Source organism: Palaemon carinicauda, chromosome 32, assembly GCF_036898095.1.
Source record: "Palaemon carinicauda isolate YSFRI2023 chromosome 32, ASM3689809v2, whole genome shotgun sequence".
Taxonomy (NCBI): Eukaryota; Metazoa; Arthropoda; class Malacostraca; order Decapoda; family Palaemonidae; genus Palaemon; species Palaemon carinicauda.
The window spans coordinates 75,345,553-75,371,202 of NC_090756.1; the positions used below are offsets into that span (position 1 = coordinate 75,345,553).

General features: G+C 46.8%; 1 protein-coding gene across 1 annotated transcript in view; it reads right to left on the minus strand.

Moving 5' to 3' along the window:
* Tbce (Tubulin-binding cofactor E) overlaps positions 1-25,650 on the minus strand; it is a 778,896-nt gene that overhangs the window by 31,317 nt on the left and 721,929 nt on the right. The window contains exon 13 of the mRNA XM_068356257.1: positions 23,155-23,372. Coding sequence (XP_068212358.1) covers positions 23,155-23,372 — 218 coding nt within the window. The remainder of the gene's footprint in view (positions 1-23,154; positions 23,373-25,650) is intronic.

A 25,650-nucleotide genomic window follows, 5' to 3' on the forward strand; every position in this document is an offset into this window, starting at 1 on the left:
GGTCTTCTTCTGATGGTCAGGAAGAGCATTGGAGGCTTTCCTTCCCTAAACTGTGTTTGCATCTTTGAGTCGTGCATTGAGGACAAAATTTGTGAATCGTAAAGATCTTCGAACCTCCTCTGAGCGTCGCCTGGTGATCATCCCCAACTAGATCAGGGACTTGACTGACGTCTGTATTTCCTCTCCCTTGAGGGAGGAATAGAACAGGAGTGAGATAAAGTCACAACAAATCTCCATCCGCAGGAAGTCCTGAGCTGGAGACAGTTCTGATTACTTAAGGTTGGTCTAAAGTCCAAGGGACTAGAGGAATTAAAAACTTAATTGGCTGCTTCCAAGCACCCTGTGCCAAGGGAATTAACACTAGCCAGTCAACCAGGTACGCCTCTATTTAAAAACCTGTCTACCGCAGTTATTATACAACTACGTCAGTAAACTTCGTGAAAACCCTCAGAGCTATGCTGAGCCCGAATGGTATTGCTCTGATTACGTATACCCTTCTCCTCAGGCTGCAACCATGGCAGGGGGATAAGTGTCGACCTAACAGACAATACAAAGACGTCAGTAAAGCCCATAGAGACAGTGAAAGCTTCTAACGGCAGAAAGGTCCATAACTGCAAATTCGCCAACATCCGGAACCTGTCCCACTGAACGAACAGGTTTAGACAAGACAAGACAAGAATAGTTTGAGGTAAGCTCGAAACTGTTTTGGCACACAAAATAGACAATCTTGAAATCTCATACATCTCACGCAGCAGATAACTCCCCTCTTCAAGAGATCTTATACATCCTGTTCCAGACAAGATGTTCCTGGAAGAATCTCCTGAACTGTGGTGGCCATTGTTACTACTTCCAAGCAAAACCGTTGGAAATGATATTCTGTGTCCAAGGACTGAAGAACCTGCAATACTTGAACAAGGCTAAACGTCTCCCTACCGGAGGCCTTCATTATTTTGTGTTAAGGACATGAACCGCTACCTCCACAGCCGTTTCAAAGTCCACGATTTCTGGACTTGCCTCCACTGTCAAGACGGCCTCGGAAGACAACCCTTACTCATACATAGGGTAGAAGGCCGAGGACTGTGACACCACTTATAAGGGCACAGCGTAGACATTCTGAGGGATAGCGGCATAAGAAAGAACAAATGACTTACCATGATAAGTCAGTTTGTGAGACCTTTTGGTTGTGGCCTTTCCAGGGGTGAACTACCTCTTCAATGAGATCCCCCACTTCAGGAAAAGGCTCTAAGCTCTGCGACAGCCTTATCTGTAACTTTCCTCTAAGGAAACAGGTCTTTTCCCCAGATGCTAGATGTGAGATAAGTTTCAGCTCGTGGCGGATGGTAGCTGTGTCAAGTACATGCTCACTACAGGCTCGACAGACCTGAAAAGAAGCATAAAGGTCACTCATAAAGGTGTCAACATGAGTTTTCGCCAGCAAGGAAAGACGAAGGCACCTGCAAAATGCCCAACCATCCTTCCCATAGACCACTACAGAGACATCAACATTGACAACCATTATCTGGTCTGAAGAAGGTGTTCAGGAATCCTGGGTAACTTCTCAAAAAATTGGTGGCTGGCTGCATCCGTATCCAGTTTACTCTCAGCAAACGTAAACTGGACATTGGTCTAGTGGACGGAATCATGTGGTAAAAAAGGTGAGACTGGAGTGCACTCTTCCAAAGCCAAGAGAGGCTTACCCTCACAAAAGGCTAACTCCATTGATGTAGCTCTTCGAAACAAAGTGGAAGACCACTTTGTCCAGGGCCACAAAGGAGGCCAAGGTCTTACCAAAGGTGACAATATGTAAATTGATACCCACTCCCGTCATCATTGCTGCGTGCTTCCAAGGCCTGGATCTCTTCACATGAGGCCTTGAAGACCATCACCTGGTATTACTAATTCCCCTTCATGAATGCTTTCTTATTAGCCATAAGTATCAGGTGTATTGTAGTACATAAGGTACTCGGGAACTGGGGAGCTCCATGATCTTAGCAGATGTTGGGAGGAGACACGGGCAGGAACAGCCCCCGTCAGAAGAAGCAATCGTAACCATAGATCGGTTGGCCGATATCATAGTGGAGTCAGAATTGGTAAGCCCCACTGAATCCTTGATGAGATCAGACTACCTCATCCTCTTACCCAGGTGCGAAGGTACTGCGGGAAGAACCTGCAGTCATCATCGGAGGTATCCTCCGAGACCCATCTGGAGTGAAGTAAATCCTTACAAACACTGCAATCCTGATGGTCCCAGTACAATACTGGGCCTTTCATACTCTAATGCTCAGCATGTGTGCGGCAAAAATCGAGACCACAGGGATGTCTCACAGCTCTGACACACATCTGCACTCAACAGTGTATCTCCGTATAGGCACCGCCTGTAAGGAGAAAGGGGTTTAAATGAGTACTACCTCCTCTAGCAGACAAAGCCAAAAGAAATGGGTCATTAACACTCCATGTAAACAATTGAGGGAATAGTAATCCCCAAATTGTGTGTAAATGCCATTGGTGAGAAAAAAGGCGATACGTTACGAAATGTCCATTCCCCTATAAAGAACGTGATTTGAAAAATTAGCCCCCTAAAGGTCCATTTCTATAGGCCCAAAAAGGGGAAAAAAGGGGTGGAGAAAAGCTCATGGAAAGATCCGTTGCTCCAATATCTCCACAGAGAAATGGCCAAATAGAGGGCACCGGTACAGGTAAATGTAATTATTAAGCAATCGACGCATCGATTAATGAGGAAGAGTCTAAAGCAACCCGTAGGTTATAAAAGCAAGGTTATAACCTCCCTGGAAAAAACTTTGGAGGGATAGCTAGCCTATAGAGTTACTAACCATCTATTCAATCCACACCCTCAAAGAGAAATGGACAAATTGGTAGAAAACCAATAACCATATGTAGTGGTTATTCAAAGCAAGAGCCTAGAACCCTTTCGTAGAAGGAGTTCCCAGGCCCAACCTACATAAAGAAAACTCAAATGTTGAAGGAGTAAGGCTTTTATGTTAATCTGTAGTAGAATTCATCTACAGTAAGTAAAGAACTCATCTTAGTTATGTAAGACGGTCTCAGATAAAAAAGGGCTGAAAGGCCTGTGCCCTAAAGGTACTGGCGTTGCCGGAAGTACCAGCAACCCCAGGGGGGAACGGCATTGCCGCCAACATCTTATGTGCCCAAAGACACTGGTACTGATATCCGCACCCATAGACTAGTACTAACCCCGCTGCCAGTAATGATAATACCGTCAGTGGCAATGGTGCCAAAGGGCAGCGGAGATAACGGTCAAGGGATTCCGCAGAAAACACATTGCCAAAAGATAGGCAGTGTCGCCAGTGGCGGCACAGCCATACGAAGCAACATATCGCCAGAATGGGTACTATAAAACAGATTTAAACGTAGGAAAAATCTATATTTGGGCGTTGAAAGGTGGCGATATAACCATTATTCAGGCGTTGCCATAGGCATGTACGCCAGATATACCAGCGTTGGCGGAAGCACCGGCATCGCTAGGGGGTAAAATCATCGCCGCCATCTTCCTATGAGTAACGGCAACACCGTTAGGGGCAAAAGTGCCTAGAACGGCAGAGAAAATCGGCAATGGTTCCTGTAGAAAAGACCATACCTTAGCTGAAAGCAGCGCCGCCAGTGGAGGCACTACCTCAAGCAGCAACACATCGCCCGTACAGGTACAATAGGATAGTGTGCCAAAAGGTGGCGGCAAAGCCGCAGACACTGGCACTGTCGTCAGTCTGATAGTTCACCCCTCAGGGAGAAGCATACTGACGGCTATGGAAGGTCACATAATAATAAATTCCATGCATCAAAATAAATGCCACGCCGTCAGAGATGGCGGCCGCTGACTGATCGAGAAATCTCAGAGGCTAAGATATAGCGGCAGTTCATGCAAGTCGGCGCACCGACATGATGACATTACACTTCGCAATGGGGAGTTCCAAAAGACTACGCAATCCTAGCACGAGAGATCACGAGCGAATGCAGAATGGCTAATCCTAATAGGTCGATGCCACAGGTAAATCGAGAAATCCCAGAGTCTATGAAGGAACGGCAGAGCAGGTAAGTCAGAACACCGACAAGGAGAAATCACCCTTCGCAAAGGGGAACTCCAAAAAACTGCACAGTCCAACCATGGGAGACCTGAAGGAGAACATTCATATCCACTTAAACCTCGATAACAGAGTTATAGTCTATTGATTCAACAGACAAGAATTGAGGTCTCCTCATTTGAAACATGTAATGATAACTGTCTTTATGTTGGATGAGAAGAAAGGTTGGCACTTGTCAACGTCTCTCCTTCAGTGAGATCAAATCTCTGGCCTTCAAGTGGATCTGTTTGCAATGTGCTTCAGCATGATATTTCCCTGCTAGGTAGCACCTAAAGTGGTTCAAGCAGCAGTGGGCATGGACATTAAGTTCGTCAATGTCCCTGGATGAGAGTCGTTGGACGATGATTTGCCTGTTTCCACAGTTTAACCTCTCCGTGAGGGTTTTGGACAGGCGTAGATTCTTCAAGGGATGGCGGCTCTGGTGCCAATGAGCAACTGGTTTCCCATGGTTATGGATTTGAATCCCAACTTGTGCCGTGAGCAACTCGATTCTGTCTCTGGATTGTTTAAGCTTCATCATGGAGATCGTACAATCCTCATCTCGTGTTTGATTTCACTCTATTCCTGGGAATGAAATTGAAAATTCAACGTGATGAGTGGGTATTTGTGGAAACTATGAATTGTCTAGCATCATGGACCAAATGGGTCAAATATGTCAAAGACATAAATCCAGGGTTGATTACTATGGATTTTTGTTTAACTTTCGAGCTTACTTTGCATCTTTAAGTTCTAGCCTCCTCCACGATTTCGTCGTACACTTCGCCCCTCACTAGATCTATACTATTTGCCTTTGATGTTAAATTTCACTCGGATCTCTTCAACAAAGTTCCGAAGGTTTGTGCCAGGCTACGGCTGTTGGTTTTACTGAAACCTATCTCTTGGTCTTTGAACAAAGTTTTGCAATTCACTTCGGCCATAGGCAATCAAAAGGCTTCTATTCTTGATCCCACTCAGAAAGTTATCTTCTTAATTACGATGGCTTCTGGTGCTCGGGTTAGTGACGTAACGATTTCTAGAGAAGAGAAATTCGCTGAATTTGTGGATAATGGTGAGGTTAATTTATATCCTGAACACATTTTTCTGACTAAAAATTAACTTCCCTTTTCACCTTGGGGTCTATGGAAAATAGTTCCCCTTAAAGGTGATCCTTTTCTTTGTCTAATACACTAGTCAAAAGTGTATTTGCTGAGAACAGTGCAGTTTAAGGGTAGTCTTTTGTTTCAAAATGATACAATGGGGTCTGAATTCTCTCTAAACCAGTTCTGAAATAAGATTACAGACGTGATCATGTGTCTCTTGATCAGGTTTACCTTGTCATAAGTTTCCATCATACTTGCCAAATACTTATGCTTCGTCATATAGGTGGGGAGCATTTTTTGGGTCGAGGTCTTTCATGTAAACCCTCCTACCCAGCCAGTATAGATAATTCTCAGGTACACTTCCAACAGGACGACATGGCTCGAGCCCAAAAAAGGGATTTTGACATAGGAAAAAATGATATTTTAATTATAAAATAAATTTTTGAATATACTTACCCGGTGAATATATAATAGCTGCAACTCTGCGGCTCGACAGAAAACACACTCAAAAAACTCGCGAGCGATCGCTATGAAGGTTGCGGGTGTGCCCACCAGCGCCAACTGTCGGCCAGATACCACTCTTGCATGTAAACAAACCCTTCAATTCTTCTCGTCCCGCTGCGTTGGGGAGGAAGGGAGGGTCATTTAATTTATATATTCACCGGGTAAGTATATTCAAAAATTTATTTTATAATTAAAATATCATTTTTAAATATTTAACTTAGCCGGTGAATATATAATAGCTGATTCACACCCAAGGCGGTGGGCAGAGACCAGAGTTAATTAAGTTTACAGCGTATAAGCTAAGAGTTTTTTCATTTTGACAGTTATCAATATAACAAAACCAAAATATATAGGTACCTGGTAAGGAAGTTGACTTAGACGATTACTCTGCCTTGTAAGTCTGTCTTCCTCACGGAGCCCAGCGATCCTCTTAGGATGCTGAAAGACTCCCAGGAGCTGAAGTATCAAGGGCTGCAACCCATACAACAGGACCTCATCAAACCCCTAATCTGGGCGCTCTCAAGAAATGACTTTGACCACCCGCCAAATCAACCAGGATGCGAAAGGCTTCTTAGCCTTCCGAACAACCCATAAAAACAATATTAAAAACATTTCAAGAGACAGATTAAAAGGATATTGGAATTAGGGAAGTGTAGTGGTAGAACCCTCACCCACTACTGCACTCGCTGCTACGAATGGACCCAGTGTGTAGCAGTCCTCGTAAAGAGTCTGGACATTTTTCAAGTAAAATGACGCGAACACTGACTTGCTTCTCCAAAAGGTCGCGTCCATGATACTTTGCAGAGATCTATTTTGCTTGAAGGCCACGGAAGTTGCTATAGCTCTAATCTCGTGCGTCTTAACCTTAAGCAAAGTTCGGTCTTCCTCACTCAAGTGGGAATGGGCTTCTCGTATTAAAAATCTGATAAAATATGACAAAGCATTCTTTGACATAGGTAAGGATGGTTTCTTAACCGAACACCATAACGCTTCAGATTTACCTCGTAAAGGCTTAGTACGAGCTAAATAGAACTTAAGAGCTCTAACGGGACATAATACTCTCTCTAGTTCGTTGCCTACGATCTCTGATAAGCTAGGAATATCAAAAGATTTAGGCCAAGGACGAGAAGGCAGTTCATTCTTGGCCAGGAAACCAAGTTGAAGAGAACAAGTGGCTTTTTCTGTCAAAAAACCGATGTTCTTGCTGAAGGCATGAAGCTCACTGACTCTTTTAGCCGAGGCCAAGCACACCAGGAAAAGAGTCTTAAGAGTGAGATCCTTCAGGGAGGCTGAATGTAAAGGCTCAAACCTGTCTGACATGAGGAACCTTAGGACCACGTCTAAGTTCCATCCAGGAGTAGCCAAACGACGTTCCTTAGAGGTCTCAAAAGACTTAAGGAGATCTTGTAGATCTTTATTGTTGGAAAGATCTAAGCCTCTATGCCGGAAGACCGAAGCCAACATGCTCCTGTAGCCCTTGATCGTGGGAGCTGAAAGGGAGCGAACCCTTCTCAGGTATAAGAGAAAATCAGCGATTTGGGCTACAGAGGTACTGGACGAGGATACAGATACTGACTTGCACCAGTCTCGGAAGATTTCCCACTTCGATTGGTAAACTCTAATGGTAGAAGCTCTCCTCGCTCTTGCAATCGCACTGGCTGCCTCCTTCGAAAAGCCTCTAGAGAGTCTTTCGATAGTCTGAAGGCAGTCAGACGAAGAGCGTGGAGGCCTTGGTGTACCTTCTTTACGTGGGGCTGACGTAACAGGTCTACTCTTAGAGGAAGACTTCTTGGAAAGTCTACCAGCCATCGAAGTACCTCGGTGAACCATTCTCTCGCGGGCCAGAGGGGAGCAACTAACGTCAACCTTGTCCCTTCGTGAGAGGCGAATTTCTGCAGTACCTTGTTGACAATCTTGAATGGTGGGAATGCATATAGGTCTAGGTGAGACCAATCTAGGATAAAGGCGTCTATATGTATTGCTGCTGGGTCTGGGACTGGAGAGCAATAGATTGGAAGCCTCTTGGTCATCGAGGTTGCAAAGAGGTCTATGGTGGGTTGACCCCAAGCCGCCCAAAGCCTCTTGCACACGTCCTTGTGGAGGGTCCATTCTGTAGGAATTACCTGACCCCTCCGACTGAGGCAATCTGCTAAGACGTTCAAGTCGCCCTGGATAAACCTCGTTACCAGGGAGATGCCTCGATCTCTTGACCAAATGAGCAGGTCCCTTGCGATCTCGTACAGTGTCAGGGAGTGGGTGCCTCCTTGCTTGGAAATGTAAGCCAAGGCTGTGGTATTGTCCGAGTTGATCTCCACCACTTTGTCTCGAAGGAGACTCTCGAAGCTCATCAAGGCCAGGTGGACTGCCAAAAGCTCCTTGCCGTTGATGTGCATGCTCCTCTGACTTGAGGTCCACAGACCTGAGCATTCCCGACTGTCCAGTGTCCCACCCCAACCCAAATCCGATGCGTCTGAGAATAGAACGTGGTTTGGTTTCTGAACTGCTAGGGGAAGTCCCTCTCTTAGACTGATATTGTCTTTCCACCAATTCAGGCATGCCTTTACTGTTTCGGAAATCGGGATTGAGACCGCCTCTAGCGTCTTGTCCTTTTTCCAGTGAAAAGCTAGATGGAATTGGAGAGGTCGGAGGTGTAGCCTTTCTAGCGAAACAAACTGCTCCAGGGATGATAGAGTTCCTACTAGACTCATCCAATTCCTGACTGAGCAACGTTCTCTCTTCAACATCCTTTGGATTACGAGCATTGCTTGATCTATTCGGGGGGCAGACGGAAAAGCCCGAAAAAACTGGACTGCGAATCTCCATCCCTAAATACAGTATAGTTTGGGATGGAATCAGCTGTGACTTTTCCATGTTGACCAAAAGTCCCAATTCCTTGGTCAGATCCAATGTCCAATTGAGATCCTTCAGACAGCGATGACTGGACGAGGCTCTGAGAAGCCAGTCGTCCAAGTAAAGGGAGGCTCGGATTCCCGATAAATGGAGGAATTTTGCCACATTCTTCATAAGCCTCGTAAACACGAGAGGAGCAGGACTTAGGCCAAAGCACAGGGCCCGAAACTGGTACACCACATTGTCGAAAACAAACCTCAGAAAAGGTTGGGAATCTGAGTGAATGGGGATGTGGAAGTATGCGTCTCTTAGGTCGAACGAGACCATCCAGTCTCCCTTTCTGACCGCTGCCAAGACTGATTTTGTGGTCTCCATGGTGAACTTTGTCTTCGTGACAAAGACGTTCAGAGCACTGACGTCTAGCACCGGTCTCCAACCTCCTGTCTTCTTCGGTACTAGGAAGAGACGGTTGTAAAACCCCGGTGATTGAAGGTCCGAGACTGACCACCGCTCCCTTTTCCAGCAAAAGAGACACTTCTAGTTTCAGGGCTTGTCTCTTTGCTTCCTCTCGGTAATTGGGAGAGAGATCGATGGGGGAAGTCGCTAGAGGAGGTTTGTGTACAAATGGAATTTTGTACCCCTCTCTGAGCAACCTCACAGACTGTTGGTCTGCGCCTCTCTTCTTCCAGGCTCGCCAGAAGTTCTTAAGTCTGGCACCTACTGCTGTCTGAAACTGCGGGCAGTCAGACTCTGCCACGTGAGGACTTGGCTCCTTTCCTCTCTTTCCTTCGGCACGAGTACTTCCCCTGCTGGGAGCTCTGCCACGAAAGGGCGGAATAAACCTGGACGCTGGAGTGTCTATCCTTGGTCTAGCAGAAAAGGAAGTCGAAGGAGTCCCTTTGCGAGCAGAGGACGCTACCAAGTCATGGGTGTCCTTCTGCACGAGTGACAAAGCTATGTCCTTAACCAAAAGTTCAGGGAACAAAAACTTCGATAAGGGGGCAAAGAGTAGCTCAGATCGTTGACAGGGAGTAACTCCTGCCGACAGAAAAGAGCAAAGAGACTCTCGCTTCTTAAGGACTCCTGAAGTAAACGAGGAGGAGAGCTCATTGGATCCATCGCGGATGGCTTTATCCATGCAGGATATAATGAGTAAGGAGACATCTCTATCAGCCGATGAGATTTTCCTATTCAAGGCTCCCAAACACCAGTCAAGGAAGTTGAAAACTTCAAAAGCTCTAAAAATGCCTTTAAGTAGATGGTCAAGGTCCGAGGATGACCAACTAATCTTCGAGCGTCTCATGGCTAGGCGGCGGGGAGAGTCTACAAGGCTTGAGAAGTCGCCCTGGGCAGAGGCAGGGACTCCCAAGCCGAGAACTTCTCCCATGGCATACCAGACGCTCGATCTAGACGAGAGTTTAGATGGGGGGAAGGCAAAGGCCGTCTTCCCTAAACTCCTCTTGGTTTCCAACCAATCGCCTAAAAGCCGTAAAGCTCTCTTGGATGAGCGAGAGAGTACAAGTTTTGTAAAGGCTGGCATGTCAGCAGGTACGCCTAAAACAAACTCAGACGGCGGCGAACGAGGAGCCACAGAGACAAAGTGTTCGGGAAACAACTCTTTAAAAATGAGCATGACTTTCTTAAAGTCCATAGATGGTGGAACTGCTCTTGGTTCATCAATATCTGAAGGATGATCCTCAGGCTGAGTGTCAGCAACGTCCTCATCCGAAAGTTCCTCATCTGACAACTGATGAGAAACAAGCAAAGGGGTTGGCAATGCTTGACACGCAGCGTCCACCCGCACTGGTGCATAAGTGGCGGACCAGGACGCAGCGTCTTGTAACTGCTTGACAGTCTGGGAACTGTCAACAAGAACAGGTGCGAGAGGACGCACAGCGTCCACCCGAGACTGCTTAGACTGCCTAGACTGAGCAGTCAAAACAACTCTAGGTTGCGGAAGTTGACGCTCAGCGTCAAAACAAGTCAACTCCGATGGTTGGTGAACGTCCTGAACGTCACCAGGCGCATCAGCAAGTTGCCTAACGTCCAAATGCGGCTGAAAATCCACACGAGATCGCATCGAGTGTGGTTCTACCCCAACTGCTTGACGTGACCTGGCTACACCAGCGTCAACAGGACGCACAAAAGAACGTTTGGGTGGCTGAAGGCCAGGATCTCGATGAGATAAACGGCTAGGCTCAACGGAAACCTTATCGGCATTGTAGTCTTCCATAAGGGACGCAAGCTTAGACTGCATGTCCTGCAGTATAACCCATTTTGGGTCCACGGGAATGGGTGCGGTAACCGACGGGGTTAGCGTCTGAGACGGCACAACTTTGCCTTGCTTAGGCGGCGAGCAGTCATCCGATGACTGCAACGGGTCCGAACTGTCCCAATGACTACATCCAGGACGTTGGACCTGTCCTGAAGGGACCGATTTCCGTTTAAGAGGCCTAGAAACCTTGCTCCACGGTTTCTTGCGTGAAAAGCCTTCGGAAGACGAGGAAAAAATGGGCTCTCTCGTCTTATGGTAGGGGCGATCTTGGTGAGATACGCCTGATACCATAGAGGGAACGTCTGTTCGCTGATCAAGGCCTCTCGAACCCATAAGTCGTACGACATTACTTCTTCGCTGGGCTTGGGAGCTTGCAAGAGGTCCCGGACTAGGTGAACGACAGGCACGAACAGACGAACCCTCGGTCGCAACACTGTTCACAACACTTTGCGCACTAATCACTTTCCCACTTTCCGCCTTGGCACTATGACACTTAAGTTCCTTCACGTCAGCCATGAGTTGATTACGATCAGTTGCTAACGCTTCAACTCTTTCCCCCAAGGCATGAATAGCACGTAACATGTCTTGCATAGACGGTTCCTGAGTGCTAGAAGGGGGGTTAGGAACAACCACTACAGGGGAAGGATTAGGTTCAGGGGCATGTGGAGAGGAAAAATTTACAGACCTAGATGAACTCCTCCTTACCCTATCTCTCTCTAGTCTACGTGCATATTTATCGTATTCGAGCCAATCGAATTCCGAAAGGCCCACGCATTCCTCACACCGATCTCCCAATTGACAGGTTTTACCCCGACAATTGGAACAAACAGTATGTGGGTCGAGAGAAGCCTTTGGAAGACGCCTATTACAGTCCCTAGCATTACACTTTCGAAATCTAGGTACTTGAGAAGGGTCAGCCATTTTGAATTAGTCAAAGAAAATTCCAAAAACAATCCAAGTCATCAACAAATAATCTGATTCAATAAAGAGTTCAAGAGTTTATGTTGAGGAAAAACACCTGCACTGCGAAAGCTCAAACCAAAATAAAGTACTTCACCAAATATGATGAGAAAACTCCAGGTTCTACAGCGAGTATGAATACGTCTTGTCGTCAACGTCGACAGAGAAGAATTGAAGGGTTTGTTTACATGCAAGAGTGGTATCTGGCCGACAGTTGGCGCTGGTGGGCACACCCGCAACCTTCATAGCGATCGCTCGCGAGTTTTTTTAGTGTGTTTTCTGTCGAGCCGCAGAGTTGCAGCTATTATATATTCACCGGCTAAGTTAAATATTTAAAATCTATTTTTGGGTGAGATAGCCATGTCGTCCTGATGGCCCGCCTGTTACTTCATTTTCCTCCCACCCAGTTGCTTGTTGGAGGCTTCTATTTCATAGTAGCTCCGCTTCGATGTGGAATGAAGCAGTAGGGTCATATGGGAGCACCAAAAGGTGATAGGATATTTAACAGCTCCTCACTTATTCTTCTCGTTAGAGGATTAGACTAGGAAAGGTCTATTCAGGGTGCAGATAACTATGGTTATCTTAGGATACGTCCCTGATTTATACACAATATCTTCAAATAGTCGTTCCGGGGATCAGAGTCCTGTGATACCTGACAGTAATTCTCTTATAACATCAATCGCAGAAATATTATACAGTAGGAAGCAGCCGGAGGGAACTTCCATCAGGACGACATGGTTATCTCACCCAACAATAGATTTTTCCTACATCAAAAAAAAAATCTCTCTCTCTCTCTCTCTCTCTCTCTCTCTCTCTCTCTCTCTCTCTCTCTCTCTCTCTCTCTCTCTCTCTCTCTCTCTCAATATTGCAAGTTACATAGAAGAATTTTGTAGTACTGTACTAGTTTTAGAATTGCAGGATTAATTATCTTATTGAATAAAAAGTATAAACTGAATATCATTCAAACATATGCACCAACAACCTCCCATATGGAGGAAGAAATAGAAACTTTTTTGTAAAGATATGGAGATATCTATGACAAAAAAAAAAAAAAAAAAAAAAAAACTAATTCAAGTTACATTTGTTTTGGTGATTTCAATGATAAAGTACAGGTATGTCAAAAGATGAGATGAGAATCAGCAGTAGGTAAATTTGGTATAGACACAAGGAATGGGAGAGGAAACATGCTTTTACAATTTGTAGAAAGAAACAATCTTGAAATCATGAATACCTTTAAAAAAAATAAAGGACATGGAGAGCCCAAATGGAGGACAAAAAATGAAATCGATATTATTCTCAGTGAATAGAAGTCAATTTAGTTGAAGATGTAACAGTGTTAAACAAATTAAAAGTCAATTGGTCGTAGAAAGGTAAGAAGCAAAATTTGTTTAGATCTAAGGTGAGAGACAAATTAATTTTAAGAAAAAAAATAAACACTACTGTAATAAGAAAAAATCTGATGAGTTTAGTTTAGAAATACAAAATAGGTCCTCCCAGCTACATGATGAAAAGAAAGCAAATAAAAAAGAAATGACAAATAATTTCCCAAAATTTGTATTGGAATCAGCACAAGAGATAAATATGACATTCGGAGATAATTTGTATTTTTCCTAACCATACAAACCTTAGCTATTTACATTGGGGTTTACTTTCGGCGTAGCTGAAATTGACGAGCCAATAGAATTTTAACGAGGGTTAACTACCCCCGCGCTAGTTAGCAAGGGGGTAGGGGAAGGGGTAGCTTGCTACCCCTCCCCCCCACACACCAGTGAGTTGTCTCACTTCACTTAGAGGTAGGACTTGTCTTGGGGGACAGGGTTGGCGGGCAAATATGTGTAAATAGCTAAGGTTTGTATGGTTAGGAAAAATACAAATTATCTCCGAATTTGTCATTTGTTCTGTAACCGAAATACAAACCACGCTATTTACATTGGGTGACTTACCCCTTAGGAAGGGTGGAAAGTCCCCAGCCTTACTGGCTTTGGCTTTACCCGGGGACTCAGAATCCGAGTTAGTAGCACTCGAGAAAAGGAGTCCCTGCGCCGACTCCGCAAGGAACGTGTGGCCTATATAAGTTGTGTGTGGAGGAATAGAGTGTGACTCGTCCTAGGAAGTTGACCTGGAGTCCTTTAGATTGGAATCTACGCTAGGATGTTCTCAATACCACTTCGTCAGGGTATGGGGGACGCGACAGTATTATTCAATACTAGGAACACAAGGGAGCATGGTTTACCTGCAGAGGTTGAGGTCAGCTATGCGGAGACCAGGATGCTGCTTTCCCCAAGAGAGGGGAGGATGAAGAAAGAAGTAAGGGCCAGACATACTCTTTCATTCACGCAGACTAAAACCGGGTAACAACGCCCTCAACCTTCTGCTACTTGTCCATTAAGGAGCCTGAGGTTAGACCAGCTGTTGTGCAGCCACCACAGGGCCGATAGAAAAGGTATCGAGGCTCCTGTGGGTCACGTCCTGCAGGTAGTGGGCTGTGCAGGTCGTTTGACGCTTCCAGACCCCAGCTTGTAGCACCTGCGTCACAGAGAAGTTTCTCTTGAAGGCCAGGGACGTAGCGATGCCCCTGACGTCATGTGCCCTAGGGCGACGCAACGGAGGAGGGTCAGGAATTCAAGGTGAGGTGGATGACCCTTCGAATCCAAGCCGAGATGGTGTTCTTGGTGACCCTCCTCTTCGTCCTGCCAGTGCTTACAAACAACGCTTGCGCACGGGGACGAACTGCAGCTGTCCTCTTCAAGTAACGCCTCAGAATCCTTACTGGGCATAATAGCAGATGGTCTGGGTCACTTATTACAGAACAGAGACTTGTGACCCTGAAGGAGTCGAACCGTGGGTCCAGCACTCAAGGGTTCTGAGTCTTGGTAACAAACTCAGGGACGAACCTGAACGTTACCTCCCCCCATCCCCTTGAATGGGCGATGTCGTACGAAAGACCATGAAGTTCACTAATTCGTTTGGCAAAGGCCAACGCGAGTAGGAAAGCCGTCTTCCAAGTCAGGTGGCGATCAGAGGCCCGGCGTAATGGTTCGAAGGGAGGTCTCTTAACCCTGGACAGGTAGCGTGGCCAAACTCACCCGTAACAGGTAGAGTGGTGTCGTGTGTTACACTCCCTTTCGGGGGGGTTATTGGGAGGATACCAATTTACAATTTTTTTTTTCTTTTTATAGTTTACTAGTTTAAAGAGTCTACTTTCTACTGGTGTAGGAGAAAAAAATGTTGTATGTAAAATAACACTGTACTTACATAAATACGAAAATAAGTATAAAAATACAATTTTTCCTAAATAACTTGCACTGGACACTTTAAAATAGAACAATGAACAAAAAACCACTTGTGTGCTGCAACTAGAGTCCTGTGTGCACAACTTGACGTAAAAACATCGCCGATATCAGCAAAACTGCCAGATCTGTAAAGAAAAGAAAAAGCGGTTAATTTTTGTATACGCAAAATCACTACAAAATATTTGTGTGAAAGGAATGCTATATTTATAGTGGTAATACTTATTATATTTGGATGAATTTTTCCAAAAGTCATCTACAATGATCCCAGATGATGGCAAAACCTTAGGAATTATATATAGTTAATATAAACTGGGCAAAAGCCTAGTTCAAATGTAACACGTACCGTGCGCAATTGACGTAAAAGAAAGGCATATCTAGAAAGAGTACTAATAATAGAAGTATATGCAATAAAATGGTAAATAAATAATCTATGATGACCCTAGATGACAGCAAAAAGGTTAAAAATTATTTTTAGTAAGTATAAACGGGTAAGAAAAATAATTCATGAAACTTACTACGTGAGTTGGCACTGGTCGCAGGTGTAGTTGACATGGGAGTTACAAACAGGCTTATGGCACTTGCCACACAAAAGCTTGGTCTTCTTCAAAGTGTCTTCTTCAAAGGTAATGGTCAAAGGCTCTTCTTCATCACTACTGACGAAAAGGAGCTCCAAAAACGCCTCCTCCTTGAGATATTTCTTTGCCATGCTGAAATCTGAAAACAGGAAAAAATAGAAAATTAGAAATTAGCCTCAAAATCACATTTTTTCTGCTTTCAAAACAAAATGGCGATTGGTACAAGTACCTACACCATTCACTGATATGTTCCGATAGACACAATTACATTATTTCACTAAATAATAATACAGTAATGTAAAATGCAAAATGTTTGCGTATGCGTGACATACCCCTGTAACGGTAACGTGGTTGCTAATATGCAACAATTCCAACTTTGGAGGGCGATATCCGGCGAATGCGTCGGAGTAGAGAAGTGGCGAATGTTTCCTGCGATGAAGCTGGTGAGCAGCTAACGGCTCCTGGGTAGACAGGCCAGAGCCTGCAAGGCATCTATGCGCAGAAACGAAAAAACGAGTTTTTGCGCCGCTTCCCGGCCAAATCTGACACCAGGACTCTTAACCAGGGTTAAGAGTCCTGAGAACCCGAACCACGTTCCATGGAGGAGGTCTCACTTCCGACTGAGGGCAGGTAAGCTCAAAGCTACGTATGAGTGGAGAGAGTTCTAGTGAGGAAGAAATGTCCACTCCCTTCAGCCTAAAAGCCAGGCTTAAGGCTGAGCGATAGGCTTTCACCGCCGAGACCGAAAGGCGCATTTCCTCCCGCAAATAAACGAGAAACTCTGCTATTGCTGGAATAGTGGCATCGAGTGGAGAGATACCCCTCCCACGACACCAACCACAGAAGACTCTCCACTTCGCCTGGTAGACTCCCGCAGAGGACTTTCGCAGGTGACGAGACATTCTCTCTGCAACCTGTTGTGAAAAGCCTCTCTCCGTGCGGAGACACTGGATAGTCTCCAGGCGTGAAGCCGAAGCGACGCTACGGCTTTGTGGAAGATGTTGCAATGTGGTTGTCTGAGTAGCTCGTGTCGTGGGGGAAGTTCTCTCGGAAGCTCCGTCAGGAGCTGCAGAAGGTCCGGGAACCATTCCGCGTGATGCCATAGTGGAGCTATCAGGGTCGTAGACAGGTTGACCGATAGTCTGGTCCTGTTGAGCCCCCTTCTCATCAGACAGAACGGTGGGAAGGCGTACACGTCGATGTTGTCCCACCGTTGTTGGAAAGCATCTTGTCAGAGGGCCTTGGGGTCCGGGACTGGGGAGCAGTACAGAGGCAGCTTGAAATTCAAGGCTGTCGCGAACAGGTCCACCGTCGGGGAACCCCACAAAGTCAGGACTTTGTTGGCTATCTGAGGATCCAAAGACCACTCGGTACTCATTATCTGCGAAGCCCTGCTCAGACTGTCGGCGAGCACATTCCTCTTGCCAGGAATGAAGGGAGCTGATAGTGTTATCGAGTGGACTTCCATCCACCTCAGAATCTCTACCGCAAGATGGGATAGCTGTTGTGAAAAAGTACCTCCCTGCTTGTTGATATAAGCCACAACCGTGGTGTTGTCGCTCATCACCACCACGGAGTGGCCCGTCAGGGTACGTTGGAACTGTTGAAGAGCCAGGTATACGACCTTCATCTCTAGCAGGTTGATGTGCAGGTACTTTTCTGATTCTGACCAAAGGCCTGAGATCCTCTGGTTCAGAATGTGGGTCCCCCACCCTTCTTTTGACGCGTCCGAAAACAGCGTCAAATCCGGGGGAAGGACGAGAAGATCCACTCCCTTTCGTAGGTTCTCGTCGATCAGCCACCACCGCAGGTCCGCCTGTTCCGTGGGTCCTATCGGGACCAGAGAGTCAGGGGAATCGGAGCCCTGACTCCACCGGGACTTGAGCTGCCATTGCAGGGATCTCATCCTGAGACGGCCGTTCGGGACCAGACGGGCCAGGGAGGCTAGGTGACCTAAAAGACGCAACTATGATTGGGCTGGAAGCTCTTCCCGTCTGAGGAAGGGTTCTGCCACCCTCCTCAGCCTTGCTATCCTGTCGTCTGATGGAAAGGCTTTGTGGAGATTGGTGTCTAATAACATGCCTAGATAAACCAGTCGCTGGGACGGCTGCAGAGAGGACTTCTCAAGATTTACCATGATCCGTAGATCTTGGCAAAGTCCCAGAAGCCTGTCTCGGTGCCGAAGAAGGGTCGACTCCGAGTCTGCTAGGATCAGCCAGTCGTCCAGATATTGGAGGAGACGGATGCCGTTCCTGTGCGCCCATGACGAAATCAGGGTAAACACTCTGGTGAATACCTGAGGTACTGTGGAGAGACCGAAGCACAGTACCTTGAACTGGTAGGTCTTGCTGTCTAGGCTGAATCTCAAGTACTTCCTGGAAGACGGATGGATTGGGATCTGGAAGTACGCGTCCTCCAGATCCAGTGTGCACATGAAGTCTTGTGGTCTCACTGGAAGGCTGACCGTGTCCGCTGTCTCCATGCTGAACGGAGTTTGCTTGACAAACTTGTTCAGAGCCGAGAGGTCTATGATGGGTCTCCAGCCTCCAGACGCCTTCTTAACAAGAAAGAGTCGACTGAAGAAGCCTGAGGAGCCGTCGACGACCTCTTGGAGAGCATCCCTCTTGAGCATGTTTTCGACTTCTGCCCAAAGGGCTAGCCCCTTTGCCGATCCCATGGCATAGGAGCTCAACGACACTGGATTCGCTGTCAGGGGAGATTGAGATGTCGTGAATGGGACGCGAAAACCTTGGCCGATCACGGAGACCGTCCAAGAATCGGCCCCATGTTGCTGCCACCTGTGCACGCAACTTTGTAGGCATCCCCCCACAGGTGGACACGCGGGGGGACTGCCACTCCTAGACTTTACGGCCACGGCCGCTCCCTCTAGGAGTTTTGCCTCCCCTGGAGGACTTACCGCCCTCTTGTCCTTGACAGGAAAGGGCTCAGGCTTAGACACCTTCGTCTTAGCTGCCGAAGCCTGCTGCGGTGTCCTGCGAGGCTGCTGTTGATGTTGCTGAGGAGCTGGAGGCTTGTAGGGCCGAGATGCGAGGGCCTTCTGGAAGAGCGAGTCTTAGCTAGACATCCTCCACCTATCAGCTGTGCGTTCCATGTCCTTGGCCTCGAACAAGCTTCCTCCAAGGATGGAGGAGAGTCTGAGCCTGCAGACATCCACGACGGGGACCTTCGCATGGAGCTTCTCGGTCACCGCATCACGACGCTTCAAGACTGAGTTGGCTCACAGGTTGGTAACCTGGTGGGCCAGGAACTCGATGGAGCGAGTGCCCGAGAGGAGGAAGGTCTCCAGGGCCTTCCTATTGCTCTCCTTAGACAAGTCCTCGGAGCGTAATAGGATACCCAGAGAACCCAGCCAGACATCCAGCCACGAAGTGGCCTGCATGGCACACTTCGAGACCTTCTCCTGGCTCAGGATCTCCAACACCGAGAATGTCAGCTGCCGGGCGGAGAGCTTCTCAAGCGGAACTCCCCTTGTAAGCTCTTCCACCGAGTGGTGGAGGGGAAGAGCTAGGCTGGACTCCCCTATGATCTCAAAATACCTCCTCTGCTGTAAACGAGGAGGTAGGAGGAGTCTGTTCCCGGCAGAGGAACGGCTGGAGGAGGCGAGGTCTGAGAGCTGAGCGTCGACCTTGTCTCTGGCACTCTTCACCCCCTGGGACCAGGGCAAAGCCGTGCTGGCCTTCGGGGGCTTCTGAGTACCATAGACCTGGTCCAGGACCGTGTCCTTGTCTTCGCGAGGGGCGATCTCCGGGTCCTTGAACCTGTTGAGCTGCCTCATCAGATTCAAGACCTGCCAGAAGGCGTGCTCAGACTCATGCTGCTCTCCTCCCTGTGGACTGGCAGTTAAGTCTCCCGTACCCAGAGGCTCTTCAGGCTCAGGAAATGAAGGCCGCAGGAACTCTTGAAGTGCGCGCTGGAGAGCGTACGCGCTGTTGCGCAGGTGAAGATGGACGAACAGGAACGCGTGGGCGAGGAGGAGTCAGGTCCTTGCCTGCGTCCAGATCCGAAGATCTAGGGCGCGTGGGCGAGCAGGGCGCGCATCAGGAACAAGGTGCGCGCTGACGAGCAGGAGATCGTGTGCGCTCAGGAGACCGCTGGCGCGCTGGGCGCCCAACAGGAACAGGAGGGTGTTGACTGCTAAGAGGAGAGCGCTGGCGAGCAGGAGAGAGATGACGATCAGAAGAGCGCTGGCGAGCAGGCGAACGTTGACGAGCAGGTGAGCGCTGGCGCGGCGAGTCAGGTGGCTGCAACTCTGGAGTGCTCTAAGGGTACGTTCTACTGCGCGCAAACGCGCAGTTGGGCGTACAGGAGAACCCTGACGCGCAAGGGAAGCCCCCACACCATGGGAGACATCCCTCTGACCCGAAGGGACCGTTGCTCGTCGGATGACGAGATTAGAAGGCGCCTGCTGCGCATCTGCGCCGGAGGTGGAAGGTCTGGTAGGCGTAGGAGATCGCGAGCGACCACCAGAGAGGTCCAAGGACGTGGCTGCTACGGTCTGCTCCCGACGAGGAGAATCCTCATCAGAGGAAGGAGGTGGTGACAACTCAAAGAGGCACCTCTTGACTCCCTTATAGGGAGACAAGAGGCCCCTGCGGCGAAGAGGACAACGAGACTTACAGCGAAGGCGGCCACGAGGGAGGTCATCAGGATCGTCGGTCCTCCGAAGAGGAGTCTCTGTCAGTGCGCTCCCCCGAGGGGGAGGTGTACCCGCAGGAGAGGCCGTGGGACCCACCTTCCCCTTCGAAGGATATTCGGAAGGGGGAGGGGGGCCTTCAGCAACGTCCGCAACATCAGCCACAGCAGAGGTTTGACCAGACCCGTTGGAAGCCTCTGCCACAACCACGTCGACAATAGACAGAGGGTCTACCTCTGCTATCACCGGCGACTGTTTGACAGCGGCCCCCAACTGGATAAGGTCAAACAGGGCTTCCTTGGAGGGCAAGCCCTTAAGCCCCAAGGAAGCCCAAAGCTGAAAGAGACCATCATTAGACACGGCATTAGGGTCATCATAATGAGAATCAAAATCCTCCCCCAGAGGAGGAGGGGGAGCTGCCCCGCTATGGGAGGCGACGCCCTTTCCCGCACCCTGAGATCGGGAAACAGAACAAGGGTCTACGCTACCACTCGGCGGTCTCTCACGAGAGGCCGGCCGAGCGGGAGCTTCGGAGGAGGTTTGGGCGGCGGAAGAAGAGTCCCTGGAGCCTTCCTCTTTCAAGGCAACCCTTGAAGGAGAAAGGTCTCTCTTGGACTTCTTCTTACGCCGCCGGGCAAACCTCTCCCACTGGGAGGTAGACCACTCCCTGCACTCACTACAAGTTAATTCCTTATCACACCGTTGACCTCGACACTGCGGGCAAAGGATGTGGAGATCCGTTTCGACCGCCGACATGAAGGTACCACAGGGGCGGCTGGAGAGTCCAGGGCACTTGCGCATGATAGAGATAAACGGGGAGGCCAACTTCCAAACACACAAGTCTGAGGAAAAGCAAAAAAAAAGATTAAGGCTGTCAAAAGCGAGGACGAGAGACAGACACGTCTGCAGATCGTCCGAGCCAAAAGTGAAGTGAGACAACTCACCGGTGTGTGGGGGGGAGGGGTAGCAAGCTACCCCTTCCCCTACCCCCTTGCTAACTAGCGCGGGGGTAGTTAACCCTCGTTAAAATTCTATTGGCTCGTCAATTTCAGCTACGCCGAAAGTAAACCCCAATGTAAATAGCGTGGTTTGTATTTCGGTTACGGAACAAGTAAAAGTTCACACACAAGATCAAAGAAACCTATCAGAAAACAATAAAAAATCTAATAAAGAAAAAATTGGAAATGTGGGTAAACTCCAAGAGACATGAAATAGAATTAGCAGAACTATCTAAAATAATAAACAAACTAAAAACCAACATATTTGTAGACAAAGTCTGACTAAAATTGAGGAAACATCAAAGAAAGGAAGAAGCAACAAATTAATGAAGAGAAGACATGGAACAGGACACCAAATGATGTTTACTTTAAAGGAAGAAAATAAAAATATTGTCCACAATAGAGATGGAGTGATAAAAATTGCAGAGGACTTCTATACAATGCTATACAACAGTGATATAAGGAATAACTTCACCAAGAAAAGTAATGAAACACCTGAGTCGGTACCAGAAGTAAAGAAAACATTAAGAGGCATGAAAAGAGGTAAAGCAGCAGATGGCATAGCTATTGATATAATAATAGATGGAAGAAATTTTATAGTAGTAACACTTACTGAACTCTAGAGCAAATGTCTGCAAGAATGTTCTATACCTACAACTTGGAAAAACTTCATCATTATACTAATTTACAAAGAGGAAGACATAAAAGACCTAAAAAAATTATCTCATAATAAGTTTACTATCTGTAACATATAAAACATTTACAAAGATCATAACAGGCCGAATAAAAAGAAAACTAGACTTTAATCAACCTTGAAAGCAGGCAGGCTTTATAAAAGTGGGTATTCAGCAACTGAGCATATCCATGCAATTAACCAACTAATGGAAAAATAGACATAGTATAACAAAACTCTATGTACGGTATTTATAGACTATGAGAAATTTTGTTATTCTGTCAAAACCTCAGCAGTAATAAAAGCTCATCAAAAACACAGAATAGAAGAATCTTGTGTTAGAACACTTGGAAGATATCTATACAGGAAGTAGAACAATCCAAAATCTATATAAAGATAGTAAGGACATTCTGATTGAGAAAGGAGTTAAAACAGGGAGACCCCAGCTCTCTTAAATTATTCACAGCATGCCTAGAAGTTTTTAAGAATTTACATTGGGAAAGAGTAGGGATTAATATTAATGGGGAATACCTTAACAACTGCAAAGATTTGTAGATGACATGATTGTGTTTGGTGAACCATGGGAGTAATTACTAAATATGATAGAAGATTTGAAGAGAGAAAGCAGAAATGTGAGAGTGAAAATGAATATGATTAAAATTCAGATAATGTTCAATGAAATGCAGACAACAAATATGAGTTATGGACGAACCTCTAGAGATTGTTAATGAATTTATATACTTGGAACAAACAGTAAGTGTTTCCCTGGGACATGAGACCAAAATTAAAAGAAGGATAAGCATGGGATTGAGAGCATTTGATATACAAAATGAGATAAATAAAAGTAAAATACCACTTTCTCTAAAAATTTTAGAACATAAGCTCGTTACAACTCAAAGAGACATGGAAAGAATAATGATGAGAATATAGGGGCAACATGGATACAAGAGCAAACTAACGTAGAGGATATTCTAACATGTAAGAAAAAGAAATGGACATGGGCAGGATATATAATGAGAATGACAGACAATAGATGGATATTAAAAATAACAGAACGGGGTCCCTAGAGATTGCAAAATAAGCAGGGGAAGGAAGAGATGATGATGGTCTGACAAGAAAACTTGCTTGTATAAAATGGGATAGAAAAACCATAAACAAAATAAAAAAAGAATTACATTGCTGGAGCAATAACTGAGCTCAATATTTGTGGCCGGATTAATCTTGAGATGACGTTTCAGCATCATCTTAAGCTTGGCCACCTTGATTGTGGGCAAGAAAACTTTGGTAAAAGGCTCTCTCTGAGAATCGTTTGGAGTCTCGACGGTGACCTTTATCTTTAAGTCCTTCAGCTTCAGGTTCTTGAATTTTGACTCGTTGACTGGCGCACCGTGCTCTGAAACATAGCGATAGTTGTAAATATTGCTTAATATGTTCATACTATTACAATACATTGATAAAGTATACCAACATACCTAATTTTTTTAAAATTTAGTATTTTCCCTAACCATACAAACCTGAGAACTATCAAAGGAGTAGGACTTTTGAAGCTGTTAACTGGCCGTTAACCATTTAATGACATCAAAACAGCTGGCTGCTATTGGGTGCTATGAAATACCAACTCCCTCCAAGCATTCTTCACCTTTGCACTAGGACTAGCTGCCGGTTGGTTGAGGAGGCAGGTAGTGCAACTTCTTCAAGACCTTAGATTTCTTTGGTTATAAAAAAAAAACATATTTTTTATAAAATATCACAAATTTTAAGTAATTTGTATTTTTCCTAACAGTACTTACCCCGAACTACTTTCTTAGGAGTATCTGGGATCTCCTCCCAACCGACCAGAGTTTTGTGTAGTTTACCCTAGTCCCGTTTTCTATGAGGGGTAACCTCAGGTGGAGTGATACGCGCCCTGAGGCTAACCCCGAGTCAGAGAGCATGCTTGCTTAGGTCTCGATCTCCAGTAAGTTCTTGATTGCTTAGTTATCTATGAAGTCCAGCAAGGCACTAGGGGTAGGATGGGCGGGCCATTACCCGAAAGTAGTTCGAGGTAAGTACTGTTAGGAAAAATACAAATTACTTAAAATTTGTGATTTGTTCCAACACGGAGTACTTACCTCAAACTACTTTCTTAGGAGACTTATACCTTAGGAGGTGGGAGTGTCCTTCAGGACCTAGAGACCATGACGAGTATAGAAGAGGAACCTAGGTAGGAGACTAGGTTCTGCTGACCTCAAGGAAAACACGAGAAAATAGGGAAAACTATGCAAAAAACCATCTTAGTGTCTAAGTAACTCACTTCTGCAAGAATCCTAGGAGACATGTCCTTCCAATGATAGTGTATCTCATGGCAGTTTCAGGGGCCTACCCAAGTCATTTCCGGTAAGTAAATAGGGGAAGGAAGAACAAGGGGGCTCAGGAAGGAGCCTGTGTCTCTTGGACTTACTACCCGCAGTCACCACTAGGGCTACACCTTTAAACCGTTTGGAGCGCGGAAATGACAGGACCGTGCGAGAACCCGTCCAGGGACTTTCTCGAGTACGTAGTCCTTCAATTAGTGAGCCGTAAAGGTCGACTGGCTAGACCAAGTACCTGCCCTCCGGATTTGGCCCACTGCCATGTTTTTCTCAAACGTCAATGAAGTATTTAGACCCCTAATGTCGTGGGGTCTGGGCTTTCCTGGAAGGGGGACCCCTGCACTACTGTAGGGCCTGACGATCACTTGTCTTAGCCAGAAGGAGATAGTGTTCTTGGAGACTGGCTTCTTCACAGTCCCGAGGAAAATGAACAGACTCTTGATCTCGGGACGAAGTCTAGCTGTCCTCTCTAAATACTGCCATACTGCCCTGACAGGGCACAGCAGCAAGTCACTCGGGTTGTCCGAGCGAGGGATAGCTGGCACTGAGAACCCTTCAACTTTGGGGTCCCAAACAGCTGGATTCTGAGTCTTAGCTACGAAGGAGGGTAAGAATCTGAAGGTAGCTTCTCGCCAGCCCTTCGAGTGTGAGATCTCGTACGACAGGCAATGAATCTTACCTACTCTTTGCTGATGCCAGAGCTAAACGAAAGACTGCCTTGAGGGTGAGCTCCTTGTCTAGAATGTCTTTTAGAGGCTCGAAGGGAGGTTCCGAAAGCATCTTCAGTACCCTAGCCACATCCCCCTGGGGCACTCTAGCGGCTTGGGGGGAACACAACTGCTCGAAGCTCTTGATGAGCCTCGAGATATATCTGGAGGCACCAAAGTCTAGGTCCTTCCGGAGGAAGACTTGGGATGGACGTACCCACTTGGTCCCTGAGATAGACCAGGAAGTCTGTTATCTTGTGAATGGAGGCCCCTAATGGCCTGATGTTCTTTGAGGAGCTCCCCTTAGAAAAGGTAGCCCACTACGCCTGGTACACCTCGATTGACGAACGCCTCAGGTACCCTGACATCCTTGATGCCGTCCTCGACGGAAATCCTTCCTTTCTCAGGAGACGCTCGATAACCTCCACGCGTGAAGGCGGAGGGACCGAGGGTTTTCGTGGAACCTCTGGAAGTGAGGCTGCCGGAGAAGGTCTGGTCTATCTGGAAGTGGCCCAGGTGGAAGGCGTGCCAGTTCCTTTAGATCCGTGACCCACTCTCTCTCTGGCCACCAGGGCGCTATCAAAGTCACTCACAGGTTGGCCGTCCGTCTCAC